The sequence below is a fragment of the Plecotus auritus genome (assembly GCF_963455305.1).
Source record: "Plecotus auritus genome assembly, chromosome: 7".
Lineage (NCBI taxonomy): Eukaryota > Metazoa > Chordata > Mammalia > Chiroptera > Vespertilionidae > Plecotus > Plecotus auritus.
Window position 1 is genome coordinate 15,742,290 of NC_137774.1, and position 17,414 is coordinate 15,759,703.

The window sequence follows — 17,414 nt, forward strand, 5'->3', positions numbered from 1 at the left end:
GGACAAAGGACCCAAGTTGCATACCCGTGCCATTCCCTTCCTTCTCTCCTTCCCCGACAGGGACACACCTCCTCACCTCTAAGGCAGCAGTTGCCAACCTTTCAGACCTCACGGACCACCAGTGGTCTGCGGACCACCGGTTGGCGACCGCTGCTCTAAGGGACCCCATGACACTTACAACTGGGGGAGCAATGGGCAGCGGCAGCTCATCCCGGGCTCACCCCCTGAACCTGTCTCCAAGGCCGCCTTTCTCTGACTCCCAGTGAGCCAGAGCAGCCCAGCCTAGGCTCTCCTGGTGCTCCTTCTACGCCCTTCCTTGTTTCACTGTCCTATTATGGTCCCAAAGTGACCATCATGGACCCAGTACCCTTTGGCTCAGTGCTGGGTAGCCCTTCCCTTTGGATGTCTCCACCCCCCGTCCTCCTTTCCTTAAATGAATTCATTTTTTCTTTATCCACCATCCGAGAGGGCTTATTTAACCTGCCCAGGCCTCACCAACTTTAACCTTTCACTGGCGGTCATCAGCGGTGATTACGGTTGTTGGGAGGAATTTCAGCTGATGATGGCTTGGTCCTTTTGGGAAACTTTTAGCAAATGACAAGATACACATTACACAGACCTTATAAATTCTAGGGCTGTATCAGCCAGAGTTATAGACGACATAAAAGATTACTCTAGGCTAGACGACCTGCGAGGCTCCATATGCAGGCTGGGTTAGGGCCAGTTCCTCCGGCCACACCCACAGGGACGGGGTGGGGGGGGGCGCGCGGGGGCGGCGGGTAGAGGCTTTGAGAAATGCTGATGGTGAGGCCCCGGTGGGAGTGAATTTGGTTCTGCCATTTCAGAGAGCTGTGTTAAACCACCACAAAGAAAACCTAACTTCCGCGGCTGAATGCCTCCCCGCCCCCCCCCCCCACCCACCCACCGAACAGGTTTTATTACACGCAGGGGATGGGGCTCAGTCCTTCTTGGCTACTGTCTTCCTCGCGGCTGCAAGGACATGGCTCAGCGCCTCTCTCTTCCTCTTGGCATGGATGTGTGTCCCCACCCTTTTCTTGATAAATTGCAGGGCCCTCTTGTCCTTAGAGACCTTGAGCAGCTCTATGTGCGCGGCTCACAGGGGGCAGAGCCACACACTTCTTCAATCGTGTTCTGCAAGAACGTGGGTGCTTGGTGAGGTGCCTGTGGCGGGCGCTCACATTTTTGGTCACCTTGTGGCCCTTGTTGAGAGGCACGGCCATGGGGGAGCGCAGAGCCATGGCAGAGGCCCTGGGGTCAATGGCAGTGGATCCCACCCAGACTAACTAACCTGCTGAACGCCTTTTTGAAAAGAAAGGCTTTGTTGGGCCATATTGCTAGCCAGAGGAGGACCAGGCCCTGAGCATGAGGTCTGAACCACCAACAGCATGATTCGGTGGGGAAGGCCACGTGTCCCCCATCCTGGAGTCCACGAGCGTTTTTCTATATTTTGTTTTGGGGAAGAAAGATGCCATTTGTTTGGACAGAATTTACATTGGCTGCAGAAGGGGGCTGAGATAAGGTGAGGCAGGGACAGTTCTGTGTTAGGAGCACATTCTGGGGAAGGAAGAAATATTCACTGCTTTTGATTGGTTTCAGGTAACAGTCCAGAAAGTTCATTCATATGCAGGATGCGGTGATGTCTGGGGTCAGCTGGTCGATGCCCGGAGGTTGATTCAAAGCTCCAGAAACATTCAGGAATGTCAGCAGTCTTTTGTCAGTTGGCCCACAGCTATTAATTGGTTAATTAATTCACCACTATAATAATTCATTGGTTAATTATTCCTGTCTCTTTTGCTCACTCTCTTGCCTGCTGTAATTTAATTTAGAACATCTCAGAATTGTTCTTTTGTCAGCTGTTTAGCAATAGGTATTAGCAACTTCAAAAATATTTATACCCTGTGACCCAGCACTTTCACATACGCAAATCCTTCTTAAAGAAATCTCCACGTGCAGATAAAGCCTTGTGCAAAGCAAAAGTGGAAAATAGTTATCTAGTGAAAGAGAACAATGAAAGTAAAGCACACTGATGTGGCGAAATATGACACAGCTGATAAACACTTTATTTATAAAAGGTTTGTAAAAACATGGAGAAATGCTTATATGCTATAATAGAAGTGGGAAAAGCAGGATATGAAGTTGTATATGCAAAATAATTAGCAAAAGAACACCAGCAAATGATGCGGAGAAAAAAGACTGAAAGGAAATACAACAAAATGCAGTAACGAGGGTCTCTGGGTAGCGGTGAGAAGATGAATGACTTATTTTCTTCTTTTCCCTCCATGTTTTGTATACCGGGCAAAGCTATCCTTTCTCCACCCCTCACCCCACCCCCAGTTTCACTGTGAAAAAAAGAAGAAAGAAAAATAATAGTAGCTCTGGGGCCAGACTCAGGGTCACCTTGAGGTTCCCCATAGGTTCCTGCTCTAAACCCTTCCTTCTCCATTTTAGAGACCCACGTGCACCAGTGGCTTCCTACCCCTCACCCCAGCCCCTCACCAGCACCCACAGGCAATGAACCCTTTCTCAACCAGGAAGGAGCCCAGCTTTTCTCCATCCTTCTTCCAAAGCCTGGAATGCAGGGCTGGCTGGGTGGGGAGATCGGAAAGGCAACTCCCTGCCTCCCGGTGTGCACCTGCCCTGGGCTGACCTCAGGCAGGCCCAGGAAAGCCTCCAGCTGGGTCATGGTTTGGTGGGCAGAGCATCCCTATCGGGGCAGGAGGAAGACCCCACATTCCAAATGTAAGTACTAAGCTGGAAGGACCTGAGAGTTCAGGGTGCCCCGGGGTTCTCCACCTTAAATCGCCAAGTACTTGTTAGAAACCCCGAGTCCTGGCTCAGCCCCCGGGCCAGTTTGGAAGGACGTGATGGAGCCCAGGAATCACTTTGTTAAGCAGCTTCCTGAGGCCTGGGATGCATGTTCCCAGCTGCAGTTGGAGAAGTCAGAACTGGTCTACCCCAGCAGCAGGCTCCCTCCTCCCCTCCAGCTTATGCAGGAGAAAGTGGTGCTGCCTCTGAGGATGGAAGGAAGGGAGGAGCCGGTGGGGCCTGGAGGGGGCGGAGGGAAGCCTGCTGCTGGGTCCAGGCCCAGGGGATTGCCTGCAGCAGGTACACCCAGACCAGGTCTTCTGAGCCCTGCCTGGCCCCGGCGAGGGCCCGGGGATGTGAAGGTGCTGGGGAGGTCCTGGGCTCCGCTGGAACCGGATGTGAACGTGCTGGGGAGGTCCTGGGCTCCGCTCGAACCGGGAGGCCACGGGGCGGCAGGCTGACATAGGCGTCCAGGTCCGGCTGGGGCATGCAGGAGAGCCCGGGAGCCTGCAGAGGCCTGGCGCCTGGCGGGTGAACTCTGAGGCCATGGCCCAAAGCTTATTGGAATGAGCGTCAATCCAGCCACTCCGGGTCACAGTTCGAGGCAGGCCTGGCCCGGAGGGCGTTCAGTGGCTAGACTGGGATGAACACGGAGGATCTGAGCTCCTCCTCAGACATGTGAAAGGGAGGCCCTGGGTTCGCCTCACCCGCGGGGTCCTGGAAAGAGGCCTCCTCTTCCTCCGAAGCCTGTAAAGACAGCAGTGGGGCTGGAAGCAGAGCCCAGGCGGGGGAATCTGCGCAGCCTCTGGTCTACCCCAGAGCCTCTCCCCCAGTTCCAGGCCTCTGTCCATCTGAGGGGGCACAGGAACGAACAGTTTCTCCCCAGAATCTCCAGGCTTTGACTCACCGCCCCTCCCCGCTGACCCTCCCTCTACCTGCCCCCGCCCCCCCTCAGGGAGCCCAGGCCAGGCTCTGGCTTTAGATGTTGGAATCCCGCCAGCCCCGAGCTCTTTAAGCCAGTGGTCGCCAACCAGTGGTTCGTGAGGTCCCAAGGTTGGCGCCTGCTGATTTAAGCTGTGATTCCCAACAAGCCAGTCAAGAACTTTCTGGATGGGAAAGGAAGTAAGGTCAAGAGCTCTGGCTCCAAGGGGAACGGCCGAGGCCTGTGGTTATGATGGGGTCGGTGGGTGCATGGGTGGGGGAGCAGAGTTTGGGGAGCAGTGCTAAGGAAAGAGCCCTTCCCCACTTCCCCGCACTGTCAGAGCGGGGCCAGGCTAAGTGGCTTTAGACCCCGAGGGCCCTGTGTCCACACCTGGCTTTGGCACCGGATCTCCCGGACCTCCGTGTAGGGGCTGGCGGAGGGCTTGGGGCCGGCTCGAGGCCCAGTGGGTGCTGCGAGGTTGACCACAGCGTACTCCGGGACCAGGCGGTTCTGAAACAGAGACTTAGTCAGAACAGCCCGTTCTTGGCAGCAGGGATGGTCTGTGAAGGGAAATGCAGGACGGGTGGGCGAGCGGGAGAATATGGGCTGTGAAGTCACAGTCCCTACGTCCCATTTCCTCTGTCTCAGTGGGACCTTGGGCAAGCCACCTAACCTTCCCAAGACTCCGTTTCCTAAGCTGTCAAATGGGGATAAGCATTTTTTCCCTCAGGGTTGTAATGACTCTTCATGATAATGTTTTATCACTCCACAACGGGGACTCCTGCAATGATGAATTTGTTTTCATTATTGTTATTCCCAGCTTTGGCTGCAGGTCCTTTGTAATAGGCTCAGAGAGAGCAGAATTGGACATCTCAAAGATTCACCCAATAACAAACAGCACGAGAAGAATTCTCCAGAGATCATACGTCTGAGTAACCCCTCCTGGATCAGACGGGGAAACCGAGGCCCGGGAAAGAGGTGGGAGGTCCAGCGGAGACTGGGACCTCCCCAACACGTTCACATTCATGGAAAGATGGGCAAGTTACATAACCTCCTCAGCCCCAGTTTTCCCCTCTGACAGGTTGCAGCTAGGAAAGTGTGAGATGAGACAATCCATCAGGCCAGGAGACTCCTGGCCAGACACCTGAGGACAGCTGTGCCCCTGAGAGACTTGGCCAGGGGCCTCGCTCTGCCCAGCTGCTAGGACCCGGAGCAGGAAGTGGAGGGGCCTGGCATCCCAACCTGAGGACCCAAGGATATTTTACCACTGATTCTGAGAGAGAGAGAGAGAGAGAGAGAGAGAGAGAGAGAGAGAGAGAGAGAGAGAGAGGAACGGAGGGGGAGAGACAGAGAAAGAGAGAAACATCCATGTGAGAGAGACACCTTGACTGCAAAACTGAGACCCTTCAGTCCTCTGGCTGATGCTCTGAGCGCTAAGGAAAACCGCCAGGGCAAACCTCCAATCCTTCAACGCTACCTCCGGACTCTGCTCAAAACGACAGAAGCCAAAGAAAAGCGGAAGTTTTCAGCTGGTCCCATTCCCAGGATCTGGCCTCCGACCCTCTTGGGAGACCTGTTCCATCCTTCTGCTAGCAAAGCCCCCCACCCCAGCTCCTCTGCTCACTGGCCCAGTGCCCCTCCCACAGGTGCAGGGGCAGGAAGCAGAGCAAGGCAGCCCTCCCAGTGTGGGCTGGACAGCCGCAGAGCAGGGGACAGGCCTGGGGCAGGCACTCCCCACAGCGGCCGGAGGTCCTCTCTCCTGCCCCAGCTCCTCTCCGGGCATTGGGTAGGAGTGAGCCCCAGGAGGAACAGCCTGGAGGCCGGGCTCCGAAAGTGGCCGGTGGCAGCCCCTGTCCATCTCCTTGACCTTTCTCTCACTCCTGTCCACCACCTTTTGCCTTGTAGAGTTTCCTGAGACAACAACAGCTGCTTCCTAAACCACGCCCAGGACCCCATTCCCGCCCCCGCCCCAACCCCTCCCAAGAGGGATCAGGCCTGAGGCTTTTGTCTTTGCTGGCGCCAGGAAAGAAGTCGGAGTAGCCCCTTTCCTGCCCCCAAGTTTAGGAAATCCGAGTGGAGGCATCTCAGTAAACAGCTGAGGGAGGAGGGGGTGGGTGAGGCAGGCGGGGCTTGGGTTTCCTGAGCCCGTGGTGCTGCAGCCCTCTCCTTACGTGGAAAGGGAAAGGGACGTTGCTCTTTGCAGGGGTCAGGGAAAGGCCAGGGCAGGTTCCCCTCTCCAGGAAGATGGGCAAGTTACCCCCATTCCTCCTTCCCCTTGGTTCCCAGAGCACCACCTTCAGGCTGTGTCTCAGAACCAAGAAAATGCTCAGGGAAGACATTAGGGCGTTCTGAAAAGAGGAGAGATGGGAGATGAGAAATCTGGGTCCAGTTCGCTATTTGGGCCACCACTTGCTGTGTGACCTTGGGCAAGATTTTTACCCTCTCTGGGCCTCCGTTTCCTCTTCTGCAAAAGCAGACCAGAGCCTGTAGTTGTCATACTCTGGGGTGCGTCAGAATCCACAGGGGGCCCCACCCCTAGAGGTTTCAGCTGGGAGAGGATATTTCTGACACCACCTGCCCACCACCCCCAGGGGTTCTGAAAGAGGGTGCGCACCCAACTTAGAAGAAGGCTGGATTAGATGATCTCAAAGGCCCACTCTGGATCCAGCGCTGATCTTCTCTGATTAGAAAAGGGGGATGAGAGGAGGGCGCTGGGCTTGGGGAAGAGCTATGCCTGGCCCTCGGGGAGGAGGAAGGCTGTCAGCTCACAGCCTGAAGGGCTGGTCTTGGGGCTCAGAGATTCCCTGGCGTCGGGAAGCTATCCCTGCCTTGAGGTCAGCCATGGAGGACCAGGTAGGGAGAGGCGGAGGCGGAGCCTGGAGTCCTAACTTCCAGCCCTGCGGAGTCTGAGGGTCCGAGCGTGGCCTTTGCCTGCTTCCTGACTTACCAAGTGTGAGAGGTGGACCTTCTCATTCTTCTGTGTCTCCGTGGCCAGTTGAACTGAAAGAGATTAGAAGGAGCACCTTGAGGCCAGGAGTAGCCAGGAGTAGCCTGAGCTGCTCCCACAGAGGTGGACTGGCCTCCCTGCATCTTCGGGCAGGGGCTCCCTAGAGGGAGTTGGCAGGCAGGTTGGGCAGAAATGCCCCTTCTAGCTCAGCCCCTTGGCAGTGATTGGGCCTTTTGAGATCAGTACATGGACATCTCCTCATATGGGCCAGAACCAGGCTGGGGAAGTAAAATTCTGTGTGCTAAAGTCCTTGCTTCTTTTTTTAATCCTCACCCAAAGAGTGAGAACACTTTTTCCATTGAGTTTTAGAGAGAGTGAAAAGGATGGGGGAGGGGAAGAGAGAGAAACATCAGTGTGTTAGAGATCATCGGTTGGTTGCCTCCTGCCTGCACTCCAACTGGGGGTGGGGTGGGGTGGGAGTGGGGATTGAACTTGCAACCACGTTATGTGCCCTTGACCAGGAATTGAACCAGAGACCCTTCGGTCCATGGACCGACACTCTAACCACTGAGCAACCCAGCCAGCGCTAAAGTCATTGTTTCTTAAACCTCCGTGTGCATACAGGGCCCCAGCACATGTTATTTTTAAAAAATATATATTTTATTGATTTTTTACAGAGAGAAAGGGAGAGGGATAGAGAGTTAGAAACATCAATGAAAGAGAAACATCGATCAGCTGCCTCTTGCACACCTCCTACTGGGGATGTGCCCGCAACCAAGGTACATGTCCATGATCAGAATCGAACCTGGGACCCTCCAGTCCACAGGCCGACGCTCTATCCACTGAGCCAAACCGGTTAGGGCACCAGGACATGTTATTAAATGCAGATTCTAATTCAGTAGACTGGCCTTGGGGCCTAAGAGTCTGCATTGCTACCAGGCTACCAGGAGGGGTCACTGCTGTTAACTGGGGACCACAATTTGAGAGGCAGAATGCTAAGAGGTTCTGAGGTTGTGGCCAGGAATGCTCCCACTGTATGCTCCTCCCCGACTCCTCTGTAGGGATTTGGGGACATGGGCAAAGCTGACATTTCTTCCTGGGGCCGCACAGGGAGGAGCTGGGAGGCAAGCCCAGGATGTCCCCTTAGCCCATGACCATCTGCACAGGGACAACATTGCCAATTTGCAAAGTGCTTTCCCAAGCATCTTCCTGTCTCCACTACTTCCTAGCTGTGCAAGCACAGGGCCTCAGTCTTTTTCCCTGTATAATGGGAGTGCTTATAATAAGTGGTTCCTAACTCCACAGTACTGAGGAGATTAAAGGAATAACGGCAACATAAGCTACACAACAATGCCTGGACCTGGTAGTCTCTATGACTGTTATTTCAGGTATTATCTGTGTTGTCCAACACAGGAGCCACGAGCCACACGTGGTCACTGAGCCCTGGAAATGTGACTCCGAATTACACCGGGTTTCAAAGACTCAATAGGAAAAAACAAATGTGGAATATGTATCACTAATATTTGTATCTTGTTTCCACGCTGAAATGATCGTGTTTTTGTTATATCATGTTAAATAAAGTATATGATTAAAATTAACTCCACTAGTTCATTTTTTTATTTTTTTCATGTGACTATTAGAGAATTGTAAATTATATATGTGGCTCGTGTTCTATTTTTTCTGGACATATATCTGTGATCTGAAGAAGTCGCGGCTCAGGAAAGTTAAATGAGTCCCCCAAGGTCTCACAGCTAAAAAGGTAGAAGACCTGGCATTTGAAGCCACGCCTCCAAAGAAGCTGAGCACCTCCAGAGACCCAGCGGCCACAATGTATGTCACGCTCCAGTTCAAGTGCTGGGTCCAGCCTTCCCCCCTATAGTCAGAACTCACATAGGAGCTGGACCTGCTGAGACTGCACATGGATTCTCTGGGAAGAAATGTTTGGCACCAGGGACCAAACATCTAGTCAGTCCCAAAGGACCCCAATCTCCACTGCCAACCCTGGGAGACTTGTTCAGCTGGGTCTGCACTGGCCAGCACTTGCCCGGATGTCAGTAACTGCGTGCAATTATGTACGAACCCCCAAGAACAATAGGGAGGGAAGTGACTGATGTCTCTGGATGGACGTGAGCAAGCCGAGAGCCCCCGCTCTCACTCCCCCATTTGATTACTTTTTCCTAATGCCGATGGTCCTGTGGCTCCCTCAGAAGGGACTCGTGATGCCGTATCTCAGACTGACACACTGAGCCACAGGGCTTCTCTGGGGTGACGGTGGGAACTGTGGTCTCAGTGAGGTCCCCAGCTGAAAGTCTCCCACCCACTCCCATCTACCTGCGCTCACCTTCCTTCCTGCACCGGAGCAAGCACCTGCCGACGACAGCCAGGCCTGCGGCCAGCAGAAGGATCAGCAGCACCAGGACGGGCGCCAGGATGCGGGCCTTTGAGTGGGACACCCTGCAGAAGGCGCCCAGGGGCGGTCACCTGATAGCAGCAGCATGCTGTGTGCCCCAACATTCCTAGTCTGAGTCCCAGCCACGTTCCCTTGTCTTTCCCAAGGAGATCAGGGGGCACCAGGGACCGGACATCTAGTCAGTCCCAAAGGACCCCAATCTCCACTGCCAACCCCAGGCGACACCTTCAGCTGGGTCTGCACTTGCCAGCAGTTACCCGGATGTCAGTAACTGCGTGCAACTATGCATGAACCCCCCCAAGAACAATCCTTCAGGTTTGGACTCCAGTTGGGTGGGAAAAAATGTTTTTGTTCCATATTTTCATGCTTGGCACAGGGCCCAATGCAAAGCGTACAGACAAAAGCTACTGAACTGGGGTGGCTGTCCCCGGGGCTGGGGCAGAGAGAGGGGTGGGCCCTTCGCCTTGGGTGGGACTGTGTGTCCAGGGCGACAGGGCTGCTGGCCCCTGTAGGGCAGGTGGCTCACTGCTTGAGGGCCCTGCTGAGGGGGGAATGAGGGCTGAATCTGCCCTCACTGCCTCCATCTGTGGCCGCGGCCCAGTGGCTGTCTTCACCTGGAGGAAGGAATGTCAGGTTCTCATTTGCTCAAAGGCTCCTTCCGGTTTGGGGATGGCCTGAAAGGTGACCTTGGTCACCTGGAGCTCACCTGGACTTGGTGTCTTTCGCAGAGGTGGAGTCCAGGTACGTGGAAGGCCGAGAGGTCCCTGCATGAGGAGAGGTGGCTCTGTGAGGGGGGTGCTCTTCACTCGGAGAAGTCCCTGCATACGGAGAGGTTCCCGTGTATAGAGAGTTTCCTGCGGGCTCGGACGGGGACGGCCCTGTGAATGGAGAGGCCTCGGCCTCTGTCTTCCCCTGCTTGGTGACTGTCGGGTGGACACCAGGAGAAGCTACAAGTCCAAAAGCAATGCCTCAGCACCTTCCCTGGCCCCTGCATCCCATCCCCAGATCTCTGAGCCTTGACCTCTGACCCCTCCCGTCCCCTCCTCTCCCCTCCCGTCCCCTCCCTTCCCCAGGACCAGTTTCTCAGAACACCCCCAGGTAAAGGACACCCCAGGAAGCAAACAGAGGCCTAGATAATGCCGTGTTGAGGAAGCCATAGCTCAGGCAAGCCCCCACACCTGTGCACAGTCTCCCGCCTTTTTGTGCCTGCAGCCTGTTCTCTGTGGGGAGGCGCACGCCCCACCCCCACCTCCAAGACGCAGTCCAGTGACCACTGGGTAGATGCCTTCCTGCCCTCCCCCTACAGTCCTGGCCAGTTGTCACCTCTGCTCTCCCCTGAAAGTCCTCATGTCACCATCACATGCCCACCCCCATCACCTAGGACTCAATAGTCCTTGATCTCCTTCAACAGCCTCGGGATCGACAGGGCAGGGTGGCAGGGAGGTCCAGAGGTCAGGCAAAAGGCCCAGACCGTCCTGCTCGCCCCTCAGACCCCCTTGAACACACGGAGGCTCTGCCCGCAGGCTGTGTCTGCTTCCTGGCCCTGCTGCTTCCTGTGTGACCTTGAGCCAATGACCTAACCCTGCTGAGCCTCCCATTGCTCAGCTGACAATCCAGCTCCCAGGATGTGGGGGCCACACAGCCCAGCGTCCGACACCAGGCCGGCACCCACTGGTTGTTTCTCTACGAAGGGGCCGAAGAGGGGCAGAAAAACCATGCACTCACTCAATGCTGGGGGCTGAGTTTGCCAAGCTTTGGCCTTGGGCTGGAGGCTTGTAGCAAAAGGCTGGAAGGAGGGGGTGGGGGAGGGAGGACAGCAGAGACCTAGAGGAAAGGAAAGGCTGGTCTCAGGGAGGCAGGGATCACTGCTCTGAGCCAGATTTCCTGCCTTGGGAGCAGCTAGCAGCTTTCCCACCCCCTCCCCCCATCTCCGCTCAGAGCATCGCCACCTTTCCTCCCCCGCCCCCCTCCGCCCCAGCCACTCAGGAGCCACGGATGGTAGATTCCAGCAGATTGCTGGCCTTCCCCTCCTGCAGGCCCTTGACCTCCCACTTAGCACAGACCTGCTTCCCTTGTCCCCCACTGCCCACCGGCCTTTTCCATGCTGTCCTTCACACCGATGCCAGTTTTGTGTCTAAAATATCTATTGGGTCCCATCGCTTTCTCCTTCAGAACAGTCAGTGACTCCCCATTGCCCGTAAGCTGAAATCCAAACTTTTTCTCGTGCCGTTCAAGGCCTTTTAAACTCAGGCTTCAACCCACTTTGCCAACTTCACCTCTTCCCCATCCCGTGCGCCAACCAGACAGTTATCCTCTGGTCCCATCTAAGCTAGCCTCCTGCCTCTTCCGTACCTTTGACTTGCTGTTCCTTTGTGTGCCATGCCTTTCCTTTCCATCTCGACCTAACTCACCAAGCACCCGCTCAAAAGTCAACTCCACAACACCTTCCCTGGGAGGAGCCAATCCTCTATTCTTCGTGTACCCACAGCACCCTGTGCGTGGCGCCAGTGGAACTAATACTCCATTTGTGGCAATAACTTGTTTATGGGGTCCCCCCACTAGGCTGGGACTCCCCAAGGGTAAAATGCCTAGCCTCTGTGCCTAGCACAGTAGGCAGATGCCTAGCTCCCAGCAGCCACTGGGGCCAAGCTCCCAGCAGCCACTGCGCTCCCCGCTTCCCCAGCCCATCAATCGCCTCCTTTCTGACTTACATGCCATTCTGGACTCTCTTCTTCTCTCACCATTTTCTATTGTGATCTAGGTCAGTTTTTCTCCAAATTTTGTGAGTAAATGATCAAATCTGCAGATAAGGAATATTTTTCTTTTCCTTTCCAATATGTGAACTTCTTAATCTTGTCCTATTTCATTGCCTAGGGGCCTCCAGGTAATGATGAATGGGCATCTTGCCTTGCTCTGACCTTCCTAGAAATTCTTCAAATGCTTTGCCACACTCGGTGGTGTGCAGACACGCACACTGGCTCGTGAGAGCTAAAACTTAGCTTTTCAGGAATTTCGTGAGCTGGTTGTTAAACTGTTGGTGGCTGGAAATTGGCCACGGCAGGGGCATTTACACCACAGAAATGGGCGAACACTACAAGTCAGAGTTTCCCCAGCCATTTGTTATGTACATTCACCAGCCCACCACTGCCATTAGCTTTCTTTATTTTCAATATCCCAACCGTCATCAGAGAGAGGCCAACAGGGTCTGATACAGGAGGATAATATAATGAAAACAGTAGAGCCTCAAATATAGGATTAAAATAAAGACCCATGGATGATGGGGATCTGGCAGTGGGGATGGACCTGGGGTGCGATGGGTCCCAGCTCTGGGGCCAGGAGAGGGAAAGAGCAGATTCCAAAGCCAGAAATGACCTGCTTTTGACTCCTGGCCCCACCACTTCCTGCCGTGAGACCCTGGGCAAATAATTTTCTCTCTTGGAGCCTCAGTCCCCATCTGTGAAATGCGATACAAAGACCTACCGCACCCTTACAGGCATGCAGCCTGGGGCTGCGCGCTCGCCTGGGCCCTCTCTGGCTTCTCCTCCTCCTCGGCTCAGCAGGTCCAGGTGGGATTCCGGGCACCCAGAGAGGTGCTCACCCCCATCCATTGCCCCATGGCTCCAGCCCCAGCCCCCGCCCCAGCCCCTAATGTTTCGGAGCTCAACAAGCCCCTCTGAGGCTGGTTGCCAGGCGCCTCACACCTGTCCATGGGACTTCAAGATCTGGGAAGAGAAGGCGAGAAGGAAGAGCCGAGGGAGCTACAAGCAGGTGAGGCCTGGCTTAGGTCCGTGGTCGGCAAACTGCGGCTCGCGAGCCACATGCGGCTCTTTGGTCCCTTGAGTGTGGCTCTTCCACAAAATACCACGGCCTGGGCGAGTCTATTTTGAAGAAGTGGCATTAGAAGAAGTTTAAGTTGAAAAAATTTGGCTCTCAAAAGAAATTTCAATCGTTGTACTGTTGATATTTGGCTCTGTTGACTAATGAGTTTGCCGACCACTGGTTAGGTGATGCTGTGGGGACGGCCCGGAGGCAGTGATTATGGGCCCAGCCTGAGGAATCCTCTGGACTCTCTCTGACTTCAAGGAGGGAGGGAATCTTTTTTTGTTGCCCCAGCCGAGGCAATCGCTCCCACAGCTGGGCAGAGAGGAAGGGCACTGAGCCGGGCGTTGGACAGACCTGGGTTTGAGGCTGCTCTGCCACCTACTAGTGGGGTGACCTTGGGCAGCAAGAGGGAAAGAACAACCGAGGCTCCTGCGGCAACCTCTGTGCCCCACACGCTGATGCACTTTTGACCTGTGTGGTTTCACTGAGTCCCTGAGACACACTCCCATGAGGCATTGCGCCCTTCGTGTTGGGGGAACAGGGTCCACTACCGACCCACCGCACCCCCCTTCCCCTCGGCATCTCCTGTCCTCCAGCCAGGGAAGGAGAGACATCAGTTACCTGGAAGGACCAGCAGAGAGACCAGGAAAGTCTCATCAATGCCCAGGATGGTGATGCCGCACCAGTAGTCTCCCGAGTCCTCCAGGGTGAGCTTCCTCAGGGTCACGTTGAGCGTGAGCTTCTGGGGATTGTCTTGGATGGACACCCTGCCCTCTGTCCTCTCCTGGCCGTCTTCTCTCGCGTAGATAATGCCCGAGCAGCGGGAGAGGAGGATCCCGCTCCTCCTGCACCAGTATTTCTTGTGCTCCCGCAGCTTCTCCGTGTAGGTGCACTGTAGGGACACAGTGTCACCTTCGAATCCTCTGATCTTCTTCGGCCCCGTCAGCGCTTTATAACCTGGAACCACAGCAGGGACAGAGGTCAGAATTCCCTGGATTCAAGCACCGCGGTCAAGACCAGAGGTTTTTCTCCGTCACCCCTTTCTGGGGGCAGCCCTGTCAGAGCTGGTACTCCCCACCCACCAGGGGACCTTGGGACAGGGCTGTTGAAATACATATATTTCTATATAATTGTTTCCCTAAACCTGACACTTTAAAGGATTATGGGGAGGGAAGCTCTAGCTTCAGACAGCCTGGAGTGTGAATCCCAGCACGGCCACTTAGTAGCTGTGTGACCTTGGGGAAGTTGCTTGACCTCTCTGGGCTTCTGAGTTTTCTCATCTATAGGTAATGACAATATCTTTTTGTTGTTGTTGTTGAAAAGAGTTACTTTTATTGATAGACATAATAACCCAAGGGCAAACATTTATCTACAAAATCCCCTGTTCGTAGAGGTCTGTGGAAAACCAGCCTCATGGCCTGTTACAGAGAGCTGCTCAAGGTGGAGTCTGGAGAGGTGCGATCGCAGCCCAAACCCAGTGAGAACTTGGTCATGGGGGTCACTGACCTCCTGCTCAAATAGGCTAAGGTAGTTGGGTGGCTCCTCTCCTCATACAGACGTTTGGAGTCTGCCTGGGTCTAACAAGTGGTCATGTTCATAACTGGAGACTCAGATTTAAAGGTGGGGCTGAAAATAATAATAAATGAAAAGGCAGGATACAAAAGTGTAGATCCTGAATTATCTGTTTTTTGTTGTGTTTTTTTTAAAATACTTTTGCCCTAGCTGGTTTTGCTCAGTGGGTAGAGCATCAGCCTGCAGAGTGCAGGGTCCTGGGTTTGATTCTGGTCAAGGGCACATGCCTGGGTTGCGGGCTCGATCCCCAGTAGGGGGCGTGCAGGAGGCAGCTGATTGATGATTCTCTCTCATCATTGATGTTTCTATCTCTCTCTCTATCCCTTCCTCTCTGAAATCAATAAAAAAATATACATATAAAAAAGAAAAAATACTTTATTTTAAGATATACACAGTCAGCCAATTAACATTGGTTATCTCTGTCGGTGACATTTTCTTCTCCACACTGCGCACTTGGTAATTCGTTCTTTTAAAATATTATTTTATTTTTCAATTACAGTTTACATTCCATGTTATTTTGTATTAGTTTAATGTGTACAGCATGGTGGTGGGGCAGCCATATACTTTACAAAGTGTTCCTCCTGCTATTTCCAGTGCCCACCTGGCCCCACACATAGTTATTACAATATTATTGACTATATTCTCTGTGCTGTACTGTACATCCCAGTGACGGTTTTGTAACCACCAATCTGTACTTCTGAATCCCTTCACCCTTTTCACCCAGTCCTCCCACCCTCATCCCTTTGGCAACCATCAGTCTGTCCTCTGTATCTATGAGTCTGTTTCAATTTTGTTTCTTTGTTTATTTTGTTCTTTAGATTCCACATATAAGTGAAATCATATGGTGTTTGTCTTCCTCTGACTGACTTACTTCACTTAGCATAAGACCCTCTAGGTCCATCCATGCTGTCCCAAATGGTAAGACTTCATTCTCGTGTAATGTAAGATGTTATCATATGTAAGACACACGATCATTTTTACATACTGCTAAGAAAAACATTGTCAGTTGAACAACTGGCATCACTTACAAAATGCATCCTGATTTTTGATGTTAAAAGGTTAAAAATAAAGCAGGTCTGTGAACTGATGAAACCTGAAAATTGCCTCTCAGGGTTGTTGTGAGTTTAGCAGCAGTTCAAGAAATGTTTGCTGAGTTTGATGTGACAACTGTATGGGGGATGTCTGCTCTGCCTCCAGGCTTGGCTCCGAGTAGGAAAGTGATGAGAGGGGAAAGCTCCTCTCACAGCCACACAGACACCTGGCTCTGGGTCCCAGAACCAGCAAGTGCCGGCCCCCCGAGGGCTGAGGAGGACTGGGGTGGGGGAAGCCTGGCAGGATCAGGCAGGGCTGGGTCACAGCCACATGAACAGCGGGAAAGGAAATGTCGGTTCAGGGGTTCCTCTCTCGGCAGACTCACAGCCTCAGCCCTACATCCCTCCACTACTCCCTCTGCCCCATCTCACCTGGGAGCAGGAGGCAGCCCCACAGCAGGACCAGGGGCCTCATGGTGGGCACAGGACACGCAGGAGCACACGCAGCGAACTGGGAGCGCCTCTTCGGAGCACACGAGCTTTAACTTCCTTCAGATGAGTGGGATCCAAACGAGGAAGGGCGGGGAGGGGCCATGTGGGTCACCCCTGGGCACCCAGCCCAGGGATCCGCCTTTGCCATTCAATCTAATTACCTCCCTCCCCCCTTAACCTCCTCCCCCCACCCCGCAAATATTCCATGAGAGCACTTCTCCCAAACGCCTGCCCCTTCCAAGGAGTCTTAACCATGCCCACAGCCATGCACCTAAGGGGGTCGGTGTGTAAAATTCAGGGAGTCCATGAACTGGGATGAGAAAAAAAGTTACAAAATGACTTTCACTAAGCTTTAAGTACTATCTTTTCCTTCTATTATGAGTGTTAGCAGGACCTGTGACTGCCACCAAGACAAATCACAGACACTAGCACATCAAGTTGTCACCGATAACCCAAAATATGGTGGCTGCTCATTGCATGGAAAATCCTTAGTTATTAGATTTGCCACTAGAGCTGGTTTTAAAGCGCTAATAGAGAAGCACATTTACTCCTATATTACGCACGTACATATTTTGATAACCACTTCAATGTTATTGGTTTTCTTCTAAGCATGTGTATTTTATATATTTAAAAGACCATTATTCTGCCCGACCGGGGTGGCTCAGTGGTTGAGCATCGACCTATGAACCAGAAGGTCACGGTTCAATTCCCAGTGAGGGCACATGCCCCAGTTGCGGGCTGGATCCCCAGTGTGGGGCGTGCAGGAGGCAGCCCTATCAATGATTCTCTCTTATCATTGATGTTTCTATCTCTCTCTCTCCCTCTCCTTTCCTCTCTGGAAAAAAAAAAAAAAAGACCATTATTCTGAGAGGGGGCCGGTAAGCTTCACCAGATTGCCAAGAGGTCAGTGGTAGAGGTTAGAGCCACTGTGGCAGTGCACACGGCCCCTCCTTTATCGGCGGCCGGAGGGCGCAGTACTGTCCTTGGCCACCGGGCGGCGGTGCAGGCAGGGGTCAGAAGCTGCAGGGCTGGGCTGAGAGGGAGCCATCTGCAGGCCGTGCTGCAAGGCAGAGCCACTTGGCAGCCAAAAAAATGAATTAGCGGTTTCCCACCGGAGATTTGAATCCTTCTTGAAAGGAACAAAATGAACACGGGCCCTAGAGGGAGCCATGACACACCGTTTTTCAAAATAGATCTGTCGGTGTGTGTTTTTGGATTGCAAAGTTCACACAGGTTGTAAGCAAATCTTTACACAATGCAGAGATGCTGGGGAAAAAAAAAAAAAAAAAAGAACAACGGGAATGTTTCCTGTAATCCCCCTTCTCTGTCAGAAAACCACTGTTCACATTTGGGCATGTGTACGTCCATAGAGACAGCCAGAATTTTATCCAC

General features: G+C 53.4%; 1 protein-coding gene and 1 pseudogene across 2 annotated transcripts; both read right to left on the reverse strand.

Moving 5' to 3' along the window:
- Positions 1-958: 958 nt before the first annotated feature.
- Positions 959-1,259, reverse strand: LOC308253844 (large ribosomal subunit protein eL36-like; annotated as a pseudogene). The gene has a single exon. The product of its transcript is annotated as a large ribosomal subunit protein eL36-like (transcript).
- Positions 1,260-3,230: 1,971 nt separating this feature from the next.
- CD300LG (CD300 molecule like family member g) lies at positions 3,231-16,005 on the reverse strand (the record flags this gene model as incomplete). The annotated part of the gene is made up of 8 exons (XM_080679616.1): positions 3,231-3,573; positions 4,139-4,258; positions 6,696-6,748; positions 9,037-9,149; positions 9,812-10,052; positions 10,831-10,929; positions 13,549-13,884; positions 15,963-16,005. 8 exons carry the CDS (start codon positions 16,003-16,005, stop codon positions 3,460-3,462), a joined length of 1,119 nt encoding a protein of 372 aa, XP_080535742.1. The 3' UTR covers positions 3,231-3,459.
- Positions 16,006-17,414: the final 1,409 nt, after the last annotated feature.